The 25,884-nt window shown below is 38.6% G+C and overlaps 1 protein-coding gene across 2 annotated transcripts in view; it reads right to left on the bottom strand.

Annotated features, from left to right (window-relative positions):
- Window positions 1–25,884, bottom strand: part of LOC126416301 (UDP-glucosyltransferase 2-like) — a 394,127-nt gene that overhangs the window by 8,674 nt on the left and 359,569 nt on the right. The window contains exons 2-5 of one of the 2 annotated variants that reach the window (XM_050083985.1): window positions 20,362–20,594; window positions 19,667–20,259; window positions 5,016–5,238; window positions 3,225–3,444 (exon numbers count right to left, since the gene is read on the bottom strand). The exons of the other annotated variant lie outside the window; for it this stretch is intronic. Coding sequence (XP_049939942.1) covers window positions 3,225–3,444; window positions 5,016–5,238; window positions 19,667–20,259; window positions 20,362–20,374 — 1,049 coding nt within the window. The 5' untranslated portion in view covers window positions 20,375–20,594. The remainder of the gene's footprint in view (window positions 1–3,224; window positions 3,445–5,015; window positions 5,239–19,666; window positions 20,260–20,361; window positions 20,595–25,884) is intronic. 2 annotated transcript variants of the gene reach the window in all.

The following is a 25,884-nucleotide window of genomic DNA, read 5'->3' as shown; positions in this document are numbered from 1 at the left end:
TGCCGGACCGAGACTCGAGACCTTTGCCTTTCGGGGGCAAGTGCTCTACCAACTGAGCTACCCAAGCACGACTCACGCCCCCATCCTCACAGTTTTGCTTCCACCAGTACCTTGTCTCCTACTTTCCAAACTTCACAGAAGCTTTCCTGCGAACCTTGCAGAACTAGCACTCCTGGAAGAAAGACTGGCAGGAGAGCTTCTGTGAAGTTTAGAAAGTAGGAGACGAGGTACTGGCAGAAGTAAAGCTGTGAGGAAGGGGCGTGAGTCGTGCTTGGGTAGCTCAGATGGTAGAGCACTTGCCTGCGAAAGGCAAAGGTCCTGAGTTCAAGTCTCGGTCCGGCACACAGTTTTAATCTGCCAGGAAGTTTCGTATCAGCACACACTCCACTGCAGAGTGAAAATCTCATTCTGGAAACATCCCCTAGGCTGTGGCAAAGCCATGTCTCCGCAATATCCTTTCTTCCAGGAGTCCTTGTTCTACAAGGTTCACAGTAGAGCTTCTGTGAAGTTTGGGAAGCAGGAGACGAGGTACTGGTGGAAGTAATGCTGTGAGGATGGGGGCGTGAGTCGTAATCGGGTAGCTCAGATGGTTGAGCAGTTGCCCATGAAAGTCAAAGGTCTGGAGTTCGAGTCTCGATCCGGCACACAGTTTCAGTCTGCCAGGAAGTTTCATATCAGTGCACACTCTGCTGCAGAGTGAAAATCTCATTCTAGAACCAAAGTAGTTTGCACACTGAACTGAAATGTCTAAATTGGCTTAAAAAAGGAGTTTATTACTCCATCATTAAGCTGTTTAATGTACCCCCAATGCATATCAAATGCCTTCACAAACAACTGCCAAAATTTAAACAAATTCTGAAAGAGTACCTATTACAGATATCTTTTTATATGGTCAATGAATTTGAGAGAGAAAACGAATACCATCACTAAACTTAAAACTGTTTTACAAATACCTATTTGAGCATTATCACAGACATTCAAAAATCCTGTTTTGGTGTTACTGCATTTATTTATTGATTTTAATACTTAGTTAAAATTTGATTCCTGTATATTTACTAATTCTTTCTCAGTGTTACACAACTTTCTGTTAATTGAGTCAATATTTTTAACTTTCTACTTTATTTACATTGTATCTTTTATTGTATGTGCAATTAGACACATTCTGTATGCTTGTGATTTGTTCCCAAAACAGCCACTCTGGCAATGAACACATTTTGCCAAAGGAGAAACCAGTTTGTTGATACCATAACTGTAGAAACTGTGGCTCTATTGACAGAGCCACAACCTCATCTGTGCTTGCACCGCTTCATCACTATCAAAGTGATGTCCTCGAAGGTGTTTTTTAATTTATGGAAACAGAAGAAAATCGGATGGGGCCAAGTCAGGGCTGTATGGAGTGTGACTGATGCTAGTGAACCCAAGGTGTTGGATTATTGGAGATGTTGCAATGCTCGTGTGTGGTCTGGCGCTGTCATGCTGAAGGAGGTGGTGTTTCATATGTGGATGAACTCTTCACATTCAAAACTTGATTACAACACACTGTTTCTCATCCAACAATACAATGAAGTTACACCGCCATGTACAGGGTGACATTTATTGAACTATATGGGGGAAGGAAAAAAAAATAGCTGAAAACTATATTACACACACACTTTATTCAACATGTAAACATCACTACACATTTTTGGATTTAGGTTGTGGCATGGCCAATATGCCTGCCATTATTGGTGATGTTGTGACACAGATGAATAGCAAAGTTCTGCATGACCCGCTGAAGTGTCGGAATATCGATGCTGTCAAAGACCTCCTGAATGGCTATTTTCACCTTAGTAATGGTGTTGAGGTTATTGCTGTATACCTTGTCTTTAATATAGCCCCACAAAAGAGGCATGTGTTCAGGTCTGGAGAATATGGTGGCCAATCAAGGCCCATACCAATGGCCTCTGCTTACCCCAGAGCCAGAATGCAGTCCCCAAAATGCTCCTTCAGGACATCAAACACTCTCCTGCTTCAATGTGGTCAAGAACCATCTTGCATGAACCACATCTTGTCAAAATCAGGGTCAATTTGGATAATGGGGATGAAATCATCTTCCAAAATCTTCATGTACTGAAACTTCCTGGCAGATTAAAACCGTGTGCTGGATCGAGACCCAAACTCGGGACCTTTGCCTTCCACGGGCAAGTGTTCTATCACATACTGTTCGGTAGTCACCGCACCATCAAGGAATAGCACATTAATTATTCCATAACTGGACACTGCACACCACACAGTCACCCATTGAGGGTGATTCTCATTCCCCCATATGTGCCAATTTTGCTTATTGAGGAACCCATCCAGATGAAAGTGGGCTTCATCACTAAACCAAACCACACAGTGCACACTAATTCCCATCATACCCACAGCCAACCATGCAATCTGAATGTCCTAACGCAAACCATTCAGCAGTTATGACAATTTTATTTCAGGTAGTTCTATAACTGTCACCCTGTACATGCTACAATTCAAGGTCCTCTACTAGCAGAGGGCTGCAAATAGCTAGATGTGAAGAATAAAGATGTAGAATGTTAATAAGATTTGTTTTATTTAAAAATCTTTAAGAACTATCACACTAAAAAATCATCAGAGGCATTACTTTTCAGCATGACCTCACATCTTAAGCAAATCTTTCATTAAAAAAACTATTGACAATAACCCCGAAAATGCATTTCAGTTCACTAATTTTATTATTATCCAGTTTCCACTTAAGTTTAGGTCTCAGTGCCTGCAATTGTACAAACATAGGAATAAAACTGTAAAATTAGTCATTCACCCAAAGGTTCGTTTCAATAACAAAGTACTTTTCTATGCCTGGTCCTACTGGGGTTTATAAGCCTTCACCTTCAACCTGGGGTACTTGTAATATGAAAGCTAAGTCACAATGTAATTTGGCGTTTTCTCTCCCATAGAAACCATACCCAGAAGAATAAATGATTTATCTTACAGAACAAATTCTTAGACTGGTCAGGGATCAAACTCTAAAAGTCATTATTTATAATATAAATATCATTATTAAAAAAGTGCTTACTTTCCAATTGTGAAATCTTTGATGATCTAAATAGCTGTCTATCACTTCAGGTGAATATTTACTTCCCTCTGTAAATAACCAAATAAACTCCCCTAGCTTAGCACTGAACAGAATGGTAATGATGGACATGCTAATAGAAATGAATGAATTAACTTACTTTTGCTGAGTTAAAACTTCATTGATTGCCCACAGTAATGACTCTTCTGTTACATTGTGGAATAGTAATTTAACTGCATATCCTTTGTCCTCAGCTCGAATCAAATTCACTTTCTGATCACCAAATAGTGGTATTCCTACAACTGGAACTCCATGGTAGACAGCTTCTTGAAGACTCAGTAAGCCACCATGTGATATAAACAACACAACATTTTTATGTCCTGTACAAAATAAAATAACATTATTGACATTTTTCCCCCATATATCTTAGAAAGCACACACACAGACAGAGAGAGGGGGGGGGGGGGGGTTAAAAAGACATAAGAGTTCAGACATAGTGATACTCGCATAACAAGGTGACCTCCCCAATAGTAATAGGACATATTTCAAAACCTAAATCATTCTTTCTATAAACATGGTATTCTAAAGGAAATGGGCAGAAGGAGCCAGGTAAACTTGATTCGCAAGACCCATATAAAACTGTAAGTTGACAAATGTTAAACAAAATAATTTGCTACATGATATCTAGCAAGCCTTGTAACTAGATAGAAAAATTCTTGAGAGGCAGAATGCAGCAAGAAATCCTGGATGGACAGCCCTCTACAGCCACAGGAGTAAAATCAGGTCTGCCCCAGGAAACTATAACAGTGCTATTACTGTCCGTACCATTGGTAACTGATAGAATAGGGTATTTATTATGTGTACAGACTTTTTTTGGATGATTTTATATCCTTAACAAGTGATATTCAGTCAATATTGTAGCAACAATCAGTTAGATCTGGGCTAAAACCAACCATGTGAAAAGGTAAACAGTTTTTGACAAACCAAAGAAACGTTTTGAACTTCACAAAATATTAAAAAGTAGTAATCTTTGGATATAGAATTAATTAATTTCAACTGGACTCAGTCATGTCACACTAATGTATTAGAATCTGACATGAAGACAACAAATTCTCATTTTAGATCAAGCGCACGACAAGCAGTGATTTATTAATAAATACTGGGTAAGTGAATTCTGTCAACGAAAGAGATCCCTTATAAAACATCTATATGGCTCAAAATTTATTAAAGTTCTATTAGTTGGGAACATGTCCAGTCAGCAATCAGACAAACAGCAGGCACCAAGCACACATAAATAAAAGCAAAATTAATTATCACAGTCTACTTTGCTTTGCTGTGGTTGGTGTTTCAAATGCTGAGAAGTCTGAACTTGCACATACTGTAGGAAAACACACCTAAAACTTCGAAGGATTTGTTTTGAGAATAATATCTACAACTGTTCTTTAGCCCTTTGTGTATCATTCTCATTGATAAAGTGAATATAAAATTATGAGACAAAACAGGTGGCCAGTACTTATCTTCATAATGTGATATTTTAGTACTGTCATGAGACACACAAAAAAATACATACACTAACCTAGCTTTCAGTTGCAGTTTCAATGAGTGAATTTTCCGTTTTATTCAACTGTCGATCAAATTAGAGCAGTAATAGCTAACACAGAAAAAATATACCTAATCAATTTGTTACGTAAATGGAGTGAGAAGAAACCCTTATTTATTTTACAAAGACAAGGCACAGATAAAATTTGGGTATTGTAAATATAAGGACACAGATAATGTTCAGGATTCTAGAATGAGGCAAGAAATATAAATTGAGTCTATGGTATACCAAACATCTTCTTTCAATACTAACTATTAACTAACAAAAAAATCATTATTCTTAAATGATTTAAGTTCATTGCTTAATGATGACAGGATAAGACAATCTCAGACCAAAAATTAAGTATATTACCCAAAATATCATTTTGGGGAAACCATTTCCCAAGATGTACATTATTTGGCTTCCCAACCATAGTATCTTGATCCCATTTCCACAGTACTTCTTGCTTCAGTTTTGAGAAAGCTTTCATAAAGGCAATGAACTTGTCATTTGGCATTTCAGAAGCTTGAACATTTGTTCCCAAACTGAAGAATATAACTCCTTCTTTTGAATTATCCAAAATTGTTTTAAGGTCCTGCAACATCAAAAAGTGAACATTACTAAAACCTGTATTACTGGCTGACAAATACTATATATTCTTTCTTTTGATACAACACCTAATTTTCCTTGCAAATAAAGTTTCATAATTACTAATACAATAAATAACCTATGATTCATGAAGTTTAACAAAACACATACAGTGAAATGAGTACATTCATTCGTTCAAATGTAAACTTGACAGCACATAAAACTGGAAATGGAAAATCACAGCCAGAGTCGAAGTCTAACACAGTACTGACACAAATAATATGTATCATGCCATTTTCCTGGGTTACACTGAAAACACATAGAAGAAGAATTATTGTGGTAATTACCTGTATTGGCTGACAGTAGTTGAACAAAGATTGTATACCTGTTGTAAATATACTAGTCACAGTGTATTTGCATTACTCCAGGAATGTTGAATCAGATTGTGTACATGTATGGAAAGTGGTTGGTATTGAATTGTAAAGAGAAGGTGCAATAAAATACAGTCATCATCACGAGATCACTGGCAAGCCTCCAATTCAGTTACATCATCTTCTCATTTTATTAATCACGAAGTCAGTTTTCAGGTGGAATGGATTCTATAGGACATGGGGTGCTGTGAGAGCTGTCCAGATTCACTATTTGGGCCCACAGTGAGGAGTCCCTATGACCATAAATTACTCTTTCTTTACAGGTTCTGCTGATGCACCTGCAGTTTCTGTGGAGCATTGCAAACTGGATTAGAAACTAGATCTAATATTCATAATAAACGCAATGTACTAAGAGAGAATTCATTCTGTCAGTATTCTAGTGCTATTCCAAGAAAATACAACAACCTTTCTGCAAATGAACTATACTGTTATTAGCTACATAAGCACTTAAGGGGAGTTGGAATGCCCTATCTCGCCAATGTTAAATTTGCTAACTTTGTGTACCTTTTTCTTTGGAACTATTATCTTCAGAACTTTGAAATTCTGGCAGAGGTTTTCAGCATATATTGTGAGCCCACTGAACTAGAACCAATGTTTTCTTTTTGTTGGTATAGTATTTATGAATTTTTTACCATTAAGCCATTTTTTATTGGAAAAAGTATAACATAAACTTCCCTAGTTCAGAGAATAAGCCAGTTCTTGTCATGATTCTAGTTCAGTGGCCTCTTTGAACTGTTTTGCAGCATTTCTGAAAATTTGAATGTTGTTGGTTGAGTGGTTTATGAGATAAAGGTACATGTAACACTAAAAATGTCAAATGCCAGAAAATGCGATTAAAGTAATTTATTATGAAAATTCACAAATACCTTTTATTCTATTATCAAAAGTGTCCAGCAGAGTAATCAGGGTCATCTTCTAGTTCTTCTTCTTCACCTAGAAGCTTTCTTCTCCTTGCTGCCCTTGCTTTTTTTGTATTAAATTCAGCTGCATACTGAGCCTTCCTTACTCGCACGCTGTCCAGAAGCTGAAGACCTCTGATGGTGTTGATACCAGGAGCAATGCCGAGCCTTGCCATGACCTTTAGCCTACCCATATGACCATCATTGAATGAAATAACAGCATCACTGACTCCCCATTTCAATGTTTTTATCCCAACAAATACATTCTTAGGTACACGAGTCCAAATGAGGTTGTTGAATGACTCGTTTTGATTCTGGGTACAACCATGAAGACATTTTCGCAGAAGATCAGGATGCCCCAAGTCTCTATATATTGGTTTAATTACTTCCATAACAGCCAATGGAATATAATTTTTATGGTGATAAGGATCCCCAGTAGCTTGAGATTTTCTATAATTGCACCATGACTGAGGACCATCTGGACAAGCAAAATGTTGAGGATTATCATCAGTTGATGATCGATGTAAATATGTGGCCCATACAGCTTGTCTCATTTCCTGCAAATTATTTGCATTATTTCTTATTGCCATACCATAGTATTGTTGTAATTCATTTATAATTTTATCTGACAGGCGACCTCTAATGGTTTTACCATCTGACAAAATTTTGTCCTTCAGATTCTGTTTCAGTTTCCTTAGACGAGTGCCCATTCGTTTCTGAACATGACCGACACATTCTAGTTTAGTTATTGTCTTATTGACATATGGCATGGATTCTGTAACACTTTTGTATGCCTTGGAGTCCCCATCTCCAAGGAATTTTGTGTAAAATACTCCCCGTTCTTTTTCTGATCTGCTAAACATTTTCACAGCAGCGGCAGCCTCCATGCCTCCACTCGTACCTTCATAATTCTTGCTACATATGTGAGCTGCTTCTATCTTACCAGATGCACAATGGTAACAATGTTTAGTGAGCACTTCATAGTCCAAAACTTTACCGCTGTCCACACTAGTAACAGTAGCAACAGCATTTTTGGATGTGTGACCCCTTTTCTGCCAGGTTCCATCAAAAGCAACAGGGATATCTGGGTTTCCTTCATTTATATATTTTGCTTCACTGGCAGCAGCTTTCATTGATAAATCTGCTACAGACTGAACAGCATCTCCTATCACTTCAGTGTAATTGTCAATTTTAGCAGGTGGAGGTGGAAGATTCATTATGGCACAAAATGTTTGAGCAGCAGTATGTCCTTTACCAATTGCTCTCATTGCATACATTAGCCTGATATTACTCTCAAACAAATTGCTACTGCATGTTTTAGAGCTCCAAAAACAGGTCTCATTTTCACAACTGGCACAAACTATAGCAATTTTGCAGGAAAGTCCTATAGATTTTGTTATGTTCATATCAAAAGAACCTCCACAAAGATTACAACACAAACATTTCTTCATAAACTCAGTAAAAACAGGAAAGTCGACTAAAACATATTGTTCATTAGAAGCTTCATCTGTAATTTCACTTGCACAGTTTGATAACTTCTTTTTTGATGCACTGGTGGGCGTGTCTCCTTCACACATCTCAGCTGTACAAACGTCAGAACTTTCACCAGCATCAACAGGTGCTGAAGCAGAATCACTTGAACAAACGTTATTTGTAAATCTATTACCGCGAAACTTTCGCTTTTTAAATAATGATGCACTCCTAGGCATCGTAGAAACTACGCACTCACCACTGAAAGTCAAAACAAGACAGATAACAAACTCCAAATGAGCGACAAACTAAACTCGAGGCTCAAAACAAACACTCACAGATCAAAAACTGAACAATAAACACAGCTAGTCGTAAAAACAATGGTACCTATGGAAGGATCAAAGATTCTACAACTGAAGAGTGAAATCCACAGCCTTCTATATGTAATGTTTTCGGAAATGCGAAGATTTAAATGTGTACAAATCACAAGATGGGTAACTTTGCTGGGCGCACATGTAATTTTGAAAAATTAAATAAAAATACTTCCAATTGGAATTTCTTAACAAATTTTGCACCATTTTAAGCAGAAAATTTCAAATTAAGTTATAAGGTTAAAAACTGAAAATGTGAATTTTTTCCATTTTCCGGCATTCCAACTCCCCTTAAGAGGGAAACTTCTGCTGGTTGCCACTATAGCTGAATGAATGTCATGTGGCAGTCTTTGTAACTGGTTAGAGGGCCATCAGCTACAGATGGAAGATAATTAAATAGTGGAACATCATCACACAACAGTAAACAAACTGCATCACAACAGACAGCATATCAACGGCAGCAGTATAGTGTCTACAGAAGTTCCACAAACACTATGGGTGTCAGCACAACCCACTGTGCTGCAACAAACAACAAATATCAGGCAGGTGTATAGACATGACCTTCATGTTTGACATCAGTGGTGTGCGCCTGACAGTAAATCGGATAAACATTTGTGCCTGAAGGCGATAAACTCAGCAGTCACAATATGCAACCACAAAGTACTGACTACCAACTTAGGCCTTGCCACACCCTTTACAGTGAAACTTGTATTTGTTAACACCATTGAGCCCTTATTAGGTGCTGATTTACGTGGGCATTGTGCATTAATGGTGGTTTAGAGGAGAGGATGACTGCAGACCACAGTCGTCGACAACACAGTAACTGGTACAAAGGAGTGCTCAGCCTACAGCACAGTACAAAGAATAGTGTACGATATGCTTGCCTTACTGGGTATCTTTGCCCTTGTATATTCTTTGAGGAAAGATGAGTAGTGGCTAGTGTGCTAAATGGTCATTGTTGCTGGAGTGCCAAGATATAATGAAACAGTTTGGGAGTATATGAATAAACAAAGTACTAAAGTGTGTGTGTTTATATTGTGAAAAAGAGCCAATTGCAGTGTAATAAACAGTGTTTCAATGGAACTGCTGAATGTGAAGAATTACTTCCACCTTTCTCATGACTGGTGTGTGGTATGACTGTATTTATCTGACCAGTATTTATTCCTCCCCACACTGATCAGAGTCATTACAATAGACAACACCATGATAAACTGCAAAGAATGCTTTAACCAATTTACAGACACCAGCACAGCACAGAAATGTGCATCATATCAATACCACATCTAGTTAACCCATTTAACAGCACACACACATAATTGCCCTAGAGCACCTAACAGAAACAGAGGCCATATTTGAAGAAATGGTCCAAGCTGGGATAATTCATCATTTTGAGAGCCCATGGTCTTCACCTTCGTACCTCACTCTTAAGAAATGTGCCTAATGGCACCCCTGTGGTGTTTTTCATGCTTTAAATGCCAGGAGAAGACCTGGACAGTTACCCTACACCACACATTCAAGATTTTAGATGTGCAATAGCCGGTCCAAAAGTTTTAAGTATCATACACTGCCACAAAGTGTACAACCAAATAACTGCAGTGCCTTGTGACATCCTGGAGATTGGTAATTACACCCTTTGGCGTACCCCAGCAGTTCAGACACACAGAGTTTGTCTATTAGTTTATGATGGATGTGTGCACCATATAAAAGGAGCAAAAAAGATTGTGGTTCATTACTTTTTGTGCATCTGTAATTTGGCAAATACCATACACTACAAAGAACTCACCACTGCTCAGACTGCAATCCATAACTACAGCATTTACTGGCTGACCCTTCACAGGACTGTGACTTGCCCAAATCCTATGGTCAGGAACCAAGTTAATGTGATGGTGATATGTCTCTTGGTGGAAGCCAAGGCCCTTAGATTAGATTAGATTAGATTAGATTCAGTTTTCCTTCCATGGACCCAAAAAATGAGATGATTCTCGTGGCTGCTGAACTTGTCAGAAAGTATGACATAAAAACATTTGAATATAATACTTACTACCCTGATCATTGTCAGGAGATTGTCAAAACAGGTGAATACAATGCGGTAAACTGGAACAGCTAATATTTACAGAATTAACACACTGTCAGAATGAAACATTGTTATGCACTATTAATAAAGTTATCATACATAAAATACCTAATCTTGACTGTTGTGACCAAGTGCTGTCAAAACTGAAATCTAAAAGACATTTTTATTCAAGCTGGCTTAACAGTCCCTGTTAAGATATTCATCTGCAGAGTAGAAAGAGTTGCCTATCAAAAAACCATGATTATCTGAAACTAAATTCTTAATGGTTGCTGACAATTTATTCAAAATGTGTGTTCCTGAATAGAGGACCTCTTTTGGACCAATGTAAGTGATTTTAGGTCTTTATGTAGATTGCTCTTATTCCTAGTATTGATACTATGTATTGAGCTATTGGTTCGAAGCAGAGACGTATTACTTGCAAAAAATTTCATTAAGGAATAAATATACTGAGAAGCAGTGGCTAGAATACCAAGTTCCTTGAACAGATTTCTGAATGATGGTCTTGAATTTACACCACATATGATTCTTATCACACACTTTTGCTCCCTAAAAACTTTTGCTCAGTTTGATGAGTTGTCCCAGAATATGATCCCATATGACATAATAGAATGAAAGTAAGCAAAATATGCAAGTTTTTTATATTTATATCTCCTACATCTGAAATCATTCTCACTGCAAATACAGAATTGTTTAGGTGCTTAAGCAATTCTGTGGTATGCCCTGAATTTATTATCGAGTTGTAATCCCAGGTTGACACCTCTACTATCTGCATATCTTCATATGCTGCTTCACATACGGGAAGGAAATCTCTTACAGGTTCTGAACTGCATATAGTGGGTCTTCTCAAAGTTTAATGACAGTGAATTAGCTTTAAAGCACTTATTAATGTCAGTGGAAATTTGATTAGCGGCTATTTCTAAATCTCTACTTGACTTGCTACTCATTGCAATGTTTGTATCATCTGCAAACAAAGCAAATTTAGCATCTGGCAATGCAACAGATGAGAGGTCATTAATGTACACAAGAAAACCAATGGACTCAACATGGAACCCTGAGGAACACCACATGTAATTAATTTCCAGTCACATGAAAACTGACTGCTTACTGCACAGGTATTTCACAATAACACCCTTTGCTTCCTGTTAGATAGATAAGACTCAAACCATTTTGCAGCACTGCCGGTGGCACCATAATATTCTAATTTACTTAAGAGAATGCAGGGGTGTACCTAGGGGTTGGCAGGAGTGGCCCCTGCCAGGGGCGCAAGAGCAAGGGGTGGCGCAAATTCCAAAGGCCGCCGACGATGATGTGACAGAGTGCCACGCCGCCCTCTGAAAAAATAATTCTGCGCCGCGGCCAGTCTGGTACTAGAAATTGTGGAAAAATTTGCTGCGGAATGGAGAAGAGATAGTAAAGGAAGACTGTCTGATGACAAGAATCCTTTTCGCTTTACTGGGAGGCACTTTCCTCAGGTCACTCCAAGTGATCAGTCCAAGAAATGCAGACTATGGTGTAGATGTGCAGTCTGCTCAAAACAGAATGTGCGCCGCGGGTGGTATTATCTTTTCAGATAAACTTTTGCAAAATACTACTACTACTACTACTACTAATACAACTAATTTATTCTTGATTTTTTGCAGTGCTCAGCTAATATACTACTACTACTACTACTACTACTACTAATTTATTCTTAATTTTTTTGCAGTGCTCAGCTAATATATATTACCCAAGCTGAACCTCCTTACTCCATGAACTTTTTTATCAAAGCACAAGAGCACATAACCTTGCAAACCAGTTTTGACATCTTCATCTTCCTGCGAATGCATAAAGTGTGATTGTGGTCAGATCCAGTTGACATATTTCTTGTTTAATTGGACAAGTAAAAATATACTCTATATTCATGGCAAGTAAATATTATTTACTTGTTATATTACCTTATGGCAACAGTTGCAAAATATTACCTGAAAGTACCCAGTAAGTCATATTAGACATATTAGATCTATTTAATAACAATTATCACATACACCTATAAACAAGATTCGTTGTTAATATTACTGGTCTCATTAATTTTCTTGGAACAAGGGAAAATATCAGTCTTTCTGTATTGATAAGGGGGTGCATTTTTTGCTTCCTGGGGGATTCTTTAGAGGTCACCATTTTAAATTCTTGCTAGGGGCGCCACATACCTAAGGTACACCACTGAGAGAATGCTGTGGTTCATACAGTCAAAGGCTTTTCACAGGTCACAGAAAATGCCAGTAGCCTCTAATTTATTATCTAATGAATTAAGTACATTCTCACTGTAAGTGTAAATAGCTTTCTCTATATCAGAACCCTTAAGAAATCCAAACTGTGACTTGGACAATATATTATTTGCAGTCAGATGCTTAAGGAGACACTTTAACACAATCCTTTCAAATATTTTTGAAAAAGCTGGCAGAAGTGAACTTGGTCGGTGGTTTGATGGTATCTCTTTATCCCCCTTCTTGTAAAGAGGCTTAACTTCAGCATATTTTAGCCAATCTGGAAGTGTTCCACTGATAAGAGTTTGATTACACAAATAACTTAAGATAGAACTCAACTTTCATGAGCACTATTTGATTAACTTTGTTGATATGTTATCATACCCGTTGGAATACTTAGATTTTAAGGATTTATGATCGATGCTACTTCTATGGGAGATGTTAGTGTTATTTGCATTTTATTGAAGTTATTTTTGAAGACTTATCTCAGGTACTCCATTGCACTGTTCACCAAACCCGATAACCCCGAGCTGTCAGTAACAGAAATGAAGTACTTGTTCAAGAGGTTTGCAACACTACCTGTACTTTTTACCAAAGACTCATTTATTTTTAAAGTTATCTGTTCCTCTACCTTTTTGGTCCCACCTGTCTCTGTCTTCACCATATCCCATGCAGTTTTTATTTTGATGCCAGATGTAATTATCTTTTTTACACAATAAAGGTGCTTCGATTTCTAGATTACTTGATTCAATATTTTGCTGTATTATTTGTAATTCATTACATTTCTAACAGCAGAGCTATTCCTAGATAGTAGATACAGTCTCCTTTTTGTCCCACATGATATCTTTATTCCTTGTGTAATCCATGGTTTATTTTTTGACTTCTGTGTGATTTGAGTTACCTTTAGGAGAAAACAATTTTCAAAAGTGGAGCGAACTTTATTAATGAATGCTTTGTATTTTCCATTTGAGTCATAAGTATTACAAACATCTATCCAGTTCATATATTTGAGCAATTTCCTGAATTTCGCAATTTTTGACTTATTTATTACCCTCCTGTACTCAGATTTAATAGATTTTTTATCCTGACAAGTTTCAACATTTAACATAAGATGCTACATGTCATGATCAGACAGCACATTTACTATTTGTTATGTGATATGACTTTTTTTCCCTAGATCTGTCTACAAATATATATTATCAATGGCAGTCTCAGAGCATTTACATATCCTAGTAGCAAAGTTCACAGTGTGCCAGAAATCTGTAAAGCAACTGTCAATAGTGTTCAAACTCTGCACTAGCAAACAGCAAATATGACTCTCAAGTTACTGACTGGCTGTTTTGTGTGGCTATTAATTAAAAAGATGCCAATGCATGGGCATGGTCATGTAGCCAGTGCCAGCAATGCAAATTTAGATAATGTGTACTTGCCAACATTAGGCCATTTCAAGGCTCTCGAGCCAGATGCACCCATGTAAACAGTGATCTCGTAAGGCTGCTTCCAACTATGATTGGCTACAGACACCTTTTCACAGTAGTGGACAGGTGTATTTGATGGGCAGAAGCTGCAACCTCCATAGATATTCCTGCTGAGACAATAACAAACACCTTCATTGCTACCTGGATAGCAGGAGTTGGTTGCCACCTCCACATTGCTACAGAACAGTGCCAGCAAATCAGATCCATTTTGTTCCAAGAATTACCCATTTTTTCTGCATCCAGCATCATCATATGACAACCTATAGTCCCACCAGCAATGGAATGTTAGAAAGAAGGCAAGAGACACTAACAATGGCTCTCTTGTGCCACTGCGCATAATGGTCAGAGGCCTTTCCCTTCATTCTTTTACACCTTTGCACAGTGTACCAGTCAGACATCAGAGTACTGTTAGCAGAAATGATGTATGTGAAGCCGTTACACATTCTGGCAGACTACCTCACACCTACACCGTTACTGTCTGCAGAGTTGATGGAACATCTACATCTATACTCCGCGAGCCACCTTACGGTGTGTGGCGGAGGGTACTTATTGTACCACTATCTGATCCCCCCTTCCCTGTTCCATTCACGAATTGTGCGTGGGAAGAACGACTGCTTGTAAGTCTCCGTATTTGCTCTAATTTCTCGGATCTTTTCGTTGTGATCATTACGCGAGATATATGTGGGCGGTAGTAATATGTTGCCCATCTCTTCCCGGAATGTGCTCTCTCGTAATTTCGATAATAAACCTCTCCGTATTGCGTAACGCCTTTCTTGAAGTGTCCGCCACTGGAGCTTGTTCAGCATCTCCGTAACGCTCTCGCGCTGACTAAATGTCCCCATGACGAATCGCGCTGCTTTTCGCTGGATCATGTCTATCTCTTCTATTAATCCAACCTGGTAAGGGTCCCATACTGATGAGCAATACTCAAGAATCGGACGAACAAGCGTTTTGTAAGCTACTTCTTTCGTCGATGAGTCACATTTTCTTAGAATTCTTCCTATGAATCTCAACCTGGCGCCTGCTTTTCCCACTATTTGTTTTATGTGATCATTCCACTTCAGATCGCTCCGGATAGTAACTCCTAAGTATTTTACGGTCGTTACTGCTTCCAATGATTTACCACCTATGGCATAATCATACTGGAATGGATTTCTGCCCCTATGTATGCGCATTATATTACATTTATCTACGTTTAGGGAAAGCTGCCAGCTGTCGCACCATGCATTAATCCTCTGCAGGTCCTCCTGGAGTACGTACGAGTCTTCTGATGTTGCTACTTTCTTGTAGACAACCGTGTCATCTGCAAATAGCCTCACGGAGCTACCGATGTTGTCAACTAAATCATTTATGTATATTGTAAACAATAAAGGTCCTATCACGCTTCCCTGCGGTACTCCCGAAATTACCTCTACATCTGCAGATTTTGAACCGTTAAGAATGACATGTTGTGTTCTTTCTTCTAGGAAATCCTGAATCCAATCACAAACCTGGTCCGATATTCCGTAAGCTTGTATTTTTTTCACTAAACGTAAGTGCGGAACCGTATCAAATGCCTTCCTGAAGTCCAGGAATACGGCATCAATCTGCTCGCCAGTGTCTACGGCACTGTGAATTTCTTGGGCAAATAGGGCGAGCTGAGTTTCACATGATCTCTGTTTGCGGAATCCATGTTGGTTATGATGAAGGAGATTTGTATTATCTAAGAACGTCATAATACGAGAACACAAAACATGTTCCATTATTCTACAACAGATTGACGTAAGCGAAATAGGCCTATAATTATTCGCATCTGATTTATGACCCTTCTTGAAAATGGGAACGACCTGCGCTTTCTTCCAGTCGCTAGGTACTTTACGTTCTTCCAGCGATCTACGATAAATTGCTGATAGAAAGGGGGCGAGTTCTTTAGCATAATCACTGTAGAATCTTAAGGGTATCTCGTCTGGTCCGGATGCTTTTCCGCTACTAAGTGATAGCAGTTGTTTTTCAATTCCGATATCGTTTATTTCAATATTTTCCATTTTGGCGTCCGTGCGACGGCTGAAGTCAGGGACCGTGTTACGATTTTCCGCAGTGAAACAGTTTCGGAACACTGAATTCAGTATTTCTGCCTTTCTTCGGTCGTCCTCTGTTTCGGTGCCATCGTGGTCAACGAGTGACTGAATAGGGGATTTAGATCCGCTTACCGATTTTACATATGACCAAAACTTTTTAGGGTTCTTGTTTAGATTGTTTGCCAATGTTTTATGTTCGAATTCGTTGAATGCTTCTCTCATTGCTCTCTTTACGCTCTTTTTCGCTTCGTTCAGCTTTTCTTTATCAGCTATGATTCGACTACTCTTAAACCTATGATGAAGCTTTCTTTGTTTCCGTAGTACCTTTCGTACATGATTGTTATACCACGGTGGATCTTTCCCCTCGCTTTGGACCTTAGTCGGTACGAACTTATCTAAGGCGTACTGGACGATGTTTCTGAATTTTTTCCATTTTTGTTCCACATCCTCTTCCTCAGAAATGAACATTTGATGGTGGTCACTCAGATATTCTGCGATTTGTGCCCTATCACTCTTGTTAAGCAAATATATTTTCCTTCCTTTCTTGGTATTTCTTATTACACTTGTAGTCATTGATGCAACCACTGACTTATGATCACTGATACCCTCTTCTACATTCACGGAGTCGAAAAGTTCCGGTCTATTTGTTGCTATGAGGTCTAAAACGTTAGCTTCACGAGTTGGTTCTCTAACTATCTGCTCGAAGTAATTCTCGGACAAGGCAGTCAGGATAATGTCACAAGAGTCTCTGTCCCTGGCTCCAGTTCTGATTGTGTGACTATCCCATTCTATACCTGGTAGATTGAAGTCTCCCCCTATTACAATAGTATGATCACGAAACTTCTTCACGACGTTCTGCAGGTTCTCTCTGAGGCGCTCAACTACTACGGTTGCTGATGCAGGTGGTCTATAGAAGCATCCAACTATCATATCTGACCCACCTTTGATACTTAACTTAACCCAGATTATTTCACATTCGCATTCGCTAATAACTTCACTGGATATTATTGAATTCTTTACTGCTATAAATACCCCTCCACCATTGGCGTTTATCCTATCCTTGCGGTATATATTCCATTCTGTGTCTAGGATTTCGTTACTGTTCACTTCCGGTTTTAACCAACTTTCCGTTCCTAATACTAAATGCGCACTATTTCCTTCAATAAGAGATACTAATTCAGGAACCTTGCCCTGGATACTCCTGCAGTTTACCAATATTACGTTAACTTTTCCTGTTTTTGGTCTCTGAGGACGGACGTTCTTTATCAACGATGATAATGTCCTCTCTGGTAAGCTGTCAGGTATTTTATCGTTTCGCCCAAGGGGGGGGGTCCCTCTAACCTAAAAAACCCCGTGTGCACGCCACACGTACTCTGCTACCCTAGTAGCTGCTTCCGGTGTGTAGTGCACGCCTGACCTGTCTAGGGGGGCCCTACAGTTCTCCACCCAATAACGGAGGTCGATGAATTTGCAACCATTATAGTCGCAGAGTCGTCTGAGCCTCTGGTTTAGACCCTCCACACGGCTCCAAATCAGAGGACCGCGATCGACTCTGGGCACTATGCTGCAGATATTAAGCTCAGCTTGCACTCCGCGTGCGATGCTGGTTGTCTTCACCAAATCAGCCAGCCACCGGAAGGAACCAAGGATGGCCTCAGAACCCAAGCGGCAGGCGTCATTCATTCCGACATGTGCTACTATCTGCAGCCGGTCACACCCAGTGCGTTCAATAGCTGCCGGAAGGGCCTCCTCCACATTACGGACGAGACCCCCCGGCAAGCACACCGAGTGCACACTGGCATTCTTCCCCGACCTACCCGCTATTTTCCTGAGGGGCTCCATAACCCGCCTAACGTTGGAGCTCCCTATAACTAATAGGCCCGCCCTCTGTGACTGTCGGGACCTTGCCGGAGAATCGGCCACTGGCCCAACAGGCGAGGCATCCTGTGGTGGCTCGGAAACGATGTCATCACCACTAGGAAGCACCCCGTACCTGTTGGAAAGGGGTAAGGCAGCTGCCACGCGGCGATCCCACCTTCGCCTTTCGGCCAGGCACACGCGAGCCCACCACTGTCCGCCATTCACCGTGGAGTGATGGCTGACCGGTAAGATGCTCACTGCCGGAAGACGCAGCGACATCAGGGGTTCCATGTGATTCCAAGGCCACCGAAGTAGGCATAGGTCTCACCACAGTTGCCCCAACGCCACTACGAGCCGACGCCTGCGCCTCGAGCTCGATGAGCCTAACAGACAAAGCCTCCACCTGCCCCCGAAGAGTGGCCAATTCTCCTTGCGTACGCTCACAACAACCACAGTCCCTACACATGACTATGTTTACCCTACTCTATACGGTGACAAATTCCCAAGATAATCTTCTGATGAGCTACTCTGATAATCAAGAAACACTCACTGAAATACGAGACGCGAAAACTACGCTAGGTTTTCCCAGAAAAACTATTTAAAAGCTAAGCGCAGCAAATAAGTACAAAAACGCTTTATATAGCTCTGAGGCCTGCGGCCAAGATCTGAGGCCCACCTGCTTTGCACCATAGTGAACATCCCATTTTTGTCCACAAAGATTTGGACAATTGTACTCACATCAGGCTCTGAACTGATCACATAAAATCACCACTCCATCCACTGTACACAAACCCCTGCTCGATGCTGTGATGAGGCAATCACACCAGAGAGAGCATACAAAACCACAAAGGTCTCAGTCAAGTGATTGAAGCCAGATTGGGCCCTACCTTCACCTCTCCAAGACACCACACTGATGCTACAAGTCTTACCACTCTCAGACATACTGACTCCAAAGAGCTTTGCAATAGTGCACTAATTTCCTGGGGTGGGATGCCAGAAAATGAAAGATTTAGCAGTCGTATCAAAAACTTACTTCCTCGCAGGACGCAGATGTTCTGGACGTGGAAGGCATGACTACACTTTTATTTTTCCAAGAAAATAGTTACCTACATCTGTGACAACAGAGGCTACTTACAGTACACTACTACTTCTCATACAACTTTACAATGGATCTGTCTGTTGGGCCCTAAGTAACTTTGGCTAAATAGTCACTTTTTTCCAATTTTCCACTGTTATTTCTGTAGAGTCCCCACACAGGGAAATACTGTATCCTCTAATGTGTGCATTGACTCAAAATTCCCATTTCTGTATACTTTCAGAAGTAAAATACAGCTTTGGCATTAAAAATGAAATTTTCAACTATGAATATGTAACATAAGCAATAAAATAAAGTTTTGGATTTCGAGGCCAACTGTTTACCGAATATATACTTTTATTTTCAAGAGACATACAAAAATTTCAGTATTAAATCAATCAAACAGGAAATGCAAGATTGCTTTAGTTGGATATTGCATGCAAAATTGCTTTAGTTGGATATCGATCTTATATTCACCTTTGGAAGATCTTTTGCAGGTTTAATATGCATTCCTCCAACTTGAATTGTATTTGGTGTTAGTGGCCTGGAAAGGCCTATGCTTTCATGGTTGTTGATGAGAACCAGGGAACTGCTTTTGAACAATTTCTCAACAGATGGTAAATTATCAATATTCTTAGAATATGACAACATAATTTCTTGTTGATTGGGCACATAAACAAAGAATCGCAGTAATTCAACAAGGAGCCCATACACACTGTTTAATGTCCGTTGTAAAAAATTCATATTCACAGGAATATCAAGCATTATGTCAGGAATGTAGGCATATGCAGCAGAATTGCCAACTGCATCACCCATCACAAATGCTAGAGTATTAGGAATTTGTTGTATAATACTGGCATTATGCTTGTGAGCCAATCCAAGAAAACACTCTGTGAAAACTCCAGCTATGAGGAGATCGAACTTCTGATTATTGGATGTTATTAGATCTTGTACTTCTGGTGTACTGATAGCATTCTTGCACATTGAACTTCCAATGGTGCTAGAGAAGAGAAGTAAAATAAATGGGTTAACTTCACCCATTTCAAACAGGGACATGTTTCTCTCTTTTCCTGTAAATAATAAAGTGAGGCAATAATAGGTAATGCTGTACATCAGATATGAGTTTTATTCTACTGTGTATATATACTTTATATTAACACTGGTTTACTTACGGAAACTGTCCATTGTGACGTTCAATTTAATATCTCTTATGTTCTTGACCGGGGGGAGACTGTGGGAATGGACTAATCACAGTCAAATTATGTCCTCTCTGTGCTAGTTCATGGAGCAGTGGTGACAAAAAGACCATGTGGCTCTTGCTTGGAACTGACATAACTGACAGAATGTTAGCTCCCTGGCACTGTGTGATAACTCCAGTTAGCAAAAGTATACACTGCCAGAATCTCTGTAACATAAAAGTAAAAACACAATAAAATCTTTGTGTATGTTAGCTATTTAGTTTTTAACCATTTAGTTTCATATTCCATGGGTCATTTGTATGGTAAATTGTAATGATGTGCAATGAGTTATTTTACATTAACATTGCAAATTAATTTGTAAATGCATTTATATGCTGAACATTTACAGATAGTTTTATTATTATTATTTCTTTCTTGTCTCAGACGATATGTCTGGTTAAAAATGGAAGGTGACGCGGACCTTGATCAAGCGTGACTTCCTTTTAACTGTACGGTATATGTTGCATTGCATTTAGGAACTTTCGGGTAATTGAACAAGTGTCAATAATTACAGATTTCTGTAGTTGTATATATAAGTTTGGATGTAGCTGTATTGCATTGATGTACTGGTGGATATTCTGTGGTATGACTCCTGTAGTTGATAGTATAATTGGTATAATGTCAACTTTATCCTGATGCCACATGTCCTTGACTTCCTCAGCCAGTTGGATGTATTTTTCAATTTTTTCTCCTGTTTTCTTTTGTATATTTGTTGTATTGGGTATGGATATTTCGATTAGTTGTGTTAATTTCTTCTTTTCATTGGTGAGTATGATGTCAGTTTTGTTATGTGGTGTTGTTTTATCTGTTATAATGGTTCTGTTCCAGTATAATTTGTATTCATCGTTCTCCAGTACATTTTGTGGTGCATACTTGTATGTGGGAACATGTTGTTTTATAAGTTTATGTTGTAAGGCAAGCTGTTGATGTATTATTTTTGCTACATTGTCATGTCTTCTGGGGTATTCTGTATTTGCTAGTATTGTACATCCGCTTGTGATGTGATCTACTGTTTCTATTTGTTGTTTGCAAAGTTTGCATTTATCTGTTGTGGTACTGGGATCTTTAATAATATGCTTGCTGTAATATCTGGTGTTTATTGTTTGATCCTGTATTGCAATCATGAATCCTTCCGTCTCACTGTATATATTGCCTTTTCTTAGCCATGTGTTGGATGCGTCTTGATCGATGTGTGGCTGTGTTAGATGATACGGGTGCTTTCCATGTAGTGTTTTCTTTTTCCAGTTTACTTTCTTCGTATCTGTTGATGTTATGTGATCTAAAGGGTTGTAGAAGTGGTTATGAAATTGCAGTGGTGTAGCCGATGTATTTATATGAGTAATTGCTTTGTGTATTTTGCTAGTTTCTGCTCGTTCTATAAAGAATTTTCTTAAATTGTCTACCTGTTCATAATGTAGGTTTTTTTATGTCGATAAATCCCCTTCCTCCTTCCTTTCTGCTTAATGTGAATCTTTCAGTTGCTGAATGTATGTGATGTATTCTATATTTGTGGCATTGTGATCGTGTAAGTGTATTGAGTGCTTCTAGGTCTGTGTTACTCCATTTCACTACTCCAAATGAGTAGGTCAATATTGGTATAGCATAAGTATTTATAGCTTTTGTCTTGTTTCTTGCTGTCAATTCTGTTTTCAGTATTTTTGTTAGTCTTTGTCTATATTTTTCTTTTAGTTCTTCTTTAATATTTGTATTATCTATTCCTATTTTTTGTCTGTATCCTAGATATTTATAGGCATCTGTTTTTTCCATCGCTTCTAAGCAGTCGCTGTGGTTATCCAATATGTAATCTTCTTGTTTAGTGTGTTTTCCCTTGACTATGCTATTTTTCTTACATTTGTCTGTTCCAAAAGCCATATTTATATAATTGCTGAATACTTCTGTTATCTTTAGTAATTGGTTGAGTTGTTGATTTGTTGCTGCCAGTAGTTTTAGATCATCCATGTATAGCAGATGTGTGATTTTGTGTGGGTATGTTCCAGTAATATTGTATCCATAATTTGTATTATTTAGCATGTTGGATAGTGGGTTCAGAGCAAGGCAGAACCAGAAAGGACTTAATGAGTCTCCTTGGTATATTCCACGCTTAATCTGTATTGGCTGTGATGTGATATTATTTGAATTTGTTTGGATATTAAGTGTGGTTTTCCAATTTTTCATTACTATGTTTAGGAACTGTATCAATTTAGGATCTACTTTGTATATTTCCAATATTTGTAGTAACCATGAGTGGGGTACACTATCAAAAGCTTTTTGGTAATCAATGTATGCATAGTGTAGTGACCTTTGTTTAGTTTTAGCTTGATATGTCACCTCTACATCTATTATCAGTTGCTCTTTACATCTTCGTGCTCCTTTGCAACAGCCTTTTTGTTCTTCATTTATAATTTTGTTCTGTGTTGTATGTGTCATTAATTTCTGTGTAATGACTGAAGTTAATATTTTGTATATTGTTGGTAGGCATGTTATGGGGCGATATTTAGCTGAGTTTGCTGTGTCTGCTTGATCTTTAGGTTTCAGATAAGTTATTCCATGTGTAAGTGTATCAGGGAATGTGTATGGGTCTGCAATGTAACTGTTAAATAATTTAATATAATAGAAGGAAACATTCCACGTGGGAAAAATTATATATAAAATCAAAGATGAGGTGACTTACCGAACGAAAGCGCTGGCAGGTCGATAGACACACAAACAAACACAAACATACACACAAAATTCAAGCTTTCGCAACACACTGTTGCCTCATCAGGAAAGAGGGAAGGAGAGGAAGACGAAAGGAAGTGGGTTTTAAGGGAGAGGGTAAGGAGTCATTCCAATCCCGGGAGCGGAAAGACTTACCTTTGGGGGAAAAAAGGACAGGTATACACTCGCACATACGCACATATCCATCCACACATACAGACACAAGCAGACATATTTGGTCTTTAAATATGTCTGCTTGTGTCTGTATGTGTGGATGGATATGTGTGTGTGTGCGAGTGTATACCTGTCCTTTTTTCCCCCAAAGGTAAGTCTTTCCGCTCCCGGGATTGGAATGACTCCTTACCCTCTCCCTTAAAACCCACTTCCTTTCGTCTTCCCCTCTCCTTCCCTCTTTCCTGATGAGGCAACAGTGTGTTGCGAAAGCTAGAATTTTGTGTGTATGTTTGTGTTTGTTTGTGTGTCTATCGACCTGCCAGCACTTTCGTTTGGTAAGTCACCTCATCTTTGATTTTATATGTTAAATAATGTAGTCAGATGTGAATGTGTTGAGGTGAATTTCTTTAGCCAGAAATTTGCTATTTTATCTTTTCCAGGGGCTTTCCAATTGTGAGTAGAATTAATTGCTTGGGTGACTTCATGTTGCAAAATTATCACTTCAGGCATTTGTGGTATCATCTTGTACATATCTGTTTCTGCTTGTATCCACCGTGCATGCCTGTTATGTTGTACCGGGTTTGACCATATGTTGCTCCAGAAGTGTTCCATGTCTGTTATGTTTGGTGGATTGTCTATTTTAATGTGTGTGTTATCTATTGTCTGGTAAAATTTCTTTTGGTTTGTGTTGAATGTTTGGTTTTGTTTCCTTCTGTTTTCACTCTTTTTAATCTTCTAAGTCGTTTGGCCAATGCCTGTAATTTCAGCTTCTTTTCATGTAATTGCTCTATCACTTCTTGTTGTGAGATTTTACCTAACCTTTTTCGTTTTTTTTTTCTGACATTTCATTTCTTATAAATTGCGTTAGCTGTCCGATGTCTTTTCTCAGTTTTTCTATTCTGATCTGTAGCCTGTGTTGCCATGCTGGTTTGGTGGGTTTCTTCTGTGTGTTGGTTGGTTCTGATCTCTGCCTTGTGTGTATATTTAGTGTAGTGAGTGCTCCTATATAAACCAGTAGTTGTAACTCTTCCATAGTGGTGTTTTCATTTATTTTGTTGTGTATGATTGTGTTGATAGTTTTTATTGTTGTTTCGACTTGTGCGTTATTTGGCGGTCTATGCAAGAATGGTCTAAACGTCTGTATTTGTGTCTTTGTATTCTATATATGTCAGCTGAAATTTTTCTTCTATGTCTAACATGTGTGTCACTTCGTGTTCTATTTGTGCTTGTTCTGGTGGCTGTCTTAAGATTTCGATTTCCTCTGACTGTTTAATTGATGCGTGTTGTTCTTTGTTTGTTTGCTCTGGGATGTTTGAGTCCATTACTGTATTTTCTTCTTCTTCTGATTGCACATTATTTTGTTCCAGTATTTGTTGTACTTCTAGTTTGATGTTTTCTAATTCTGACTGGGGTATCCTGTTATTTTTTATTATTACGCAGATCTGATCAGCTAGTCGTTGTTCTGTTAAAAATTTTAATTCTGGGTATCTGGTAATAAATGTTGTGTATACTTGTGATCTGTATCCAGTTGTGTTGGTTCCTAGGTTTGTTGCTTGGTAATAACAGAACACGAGGTGTCGATTAACTTCATCTGACCATCTCATCCTCTGTCTTTGTTTTCCTTCTAGGGTGGTTGCAGGAAGCATATCCTGCAAAACACCTCTATTTGAATTTGAATCATTTTCCAGTTGGCTAGCAGTGTCGTTACCATTGTGGGCGGGCATAGGGTTTAAGCGTCGTCCCCGACTATGACGGCGCTTGTCCGAGGCTTCTTTAGTTCTGTCCTGAACCAACTAATCACACTAAAAGGGGGGTTAGCCCTATTAGTGGTTTGTTCTTTTCGTCGCCTTTTACGACTGGCAGAACATACCGGAGGCCTCCATGGAAATTATTATTATTATTATTATTATTACCACCTTTAACACATTGCAAATAATAGAAATTCTTCTACAGATTAGAATGCATTGTCAAGGAGAAACTTTTCAGTTTGTGTACAAATTTTACTTTTCTGTCTGTCAGACATTTTATGTCACTGGATAAGGGATAAAAGATTTTACGTGCCACACTCACATTCATCTGTTGTCATAAGGTCACCTAACCATAACATTTGAATAACTATTATCTCGTCAAGATGAGTTATCATTTAACTTGTTTTGATCAGTTAAAAAAATCTACCTATACATTGGATTTTGTTCTAAATTAATTACTTATGTGCATCAAATCTTGTTCATTGTATTCACAGGTTTTATGATTGTCATTGCAATAGATGATGATTTGAATTTATGTAATAGAAGACATTTGACACCAAAATCTGCGTGTTGGATAACAACAACAATGACAGCAACAGTAGATAGATGAAAAAATATCAACATAAGAGGGAAACTGAAATCAGTTAGAGACTGATATACACCTGCAGTTAAACACACAGGTCCACATTATTTACCTCCCCACATGTTATCCTTTATCCTCTTTCATCACTTCAGAACCAAACACAAGTACAATTTATTTTAACTGTGTTATATACTGTATTCTGTTATTTTTGTTCATATTGCTTGGAGGAAGAATATTTCCTAAAAAGAATTTTTC

The sequence above is a fragment of the Schistocerca serialis genome, chromosome 1 (genome assembly GCF_023864345.2).
Source record: "Schistocerca serialis cubense isolate TAMUIC-IGC-003099 chromosome 1, iqSchSeri2.2, whole genome shotgun sequence".
Lineage (NCBI taxonomy): Eukaryota > Metazoa > Arthropoda > Insecta > Orthoptera > Acrididae > Schistocerca > Schistocerca serialis.
This window is presented reverse-complemented; position numbering and strand designations above follow the sequence as displayed.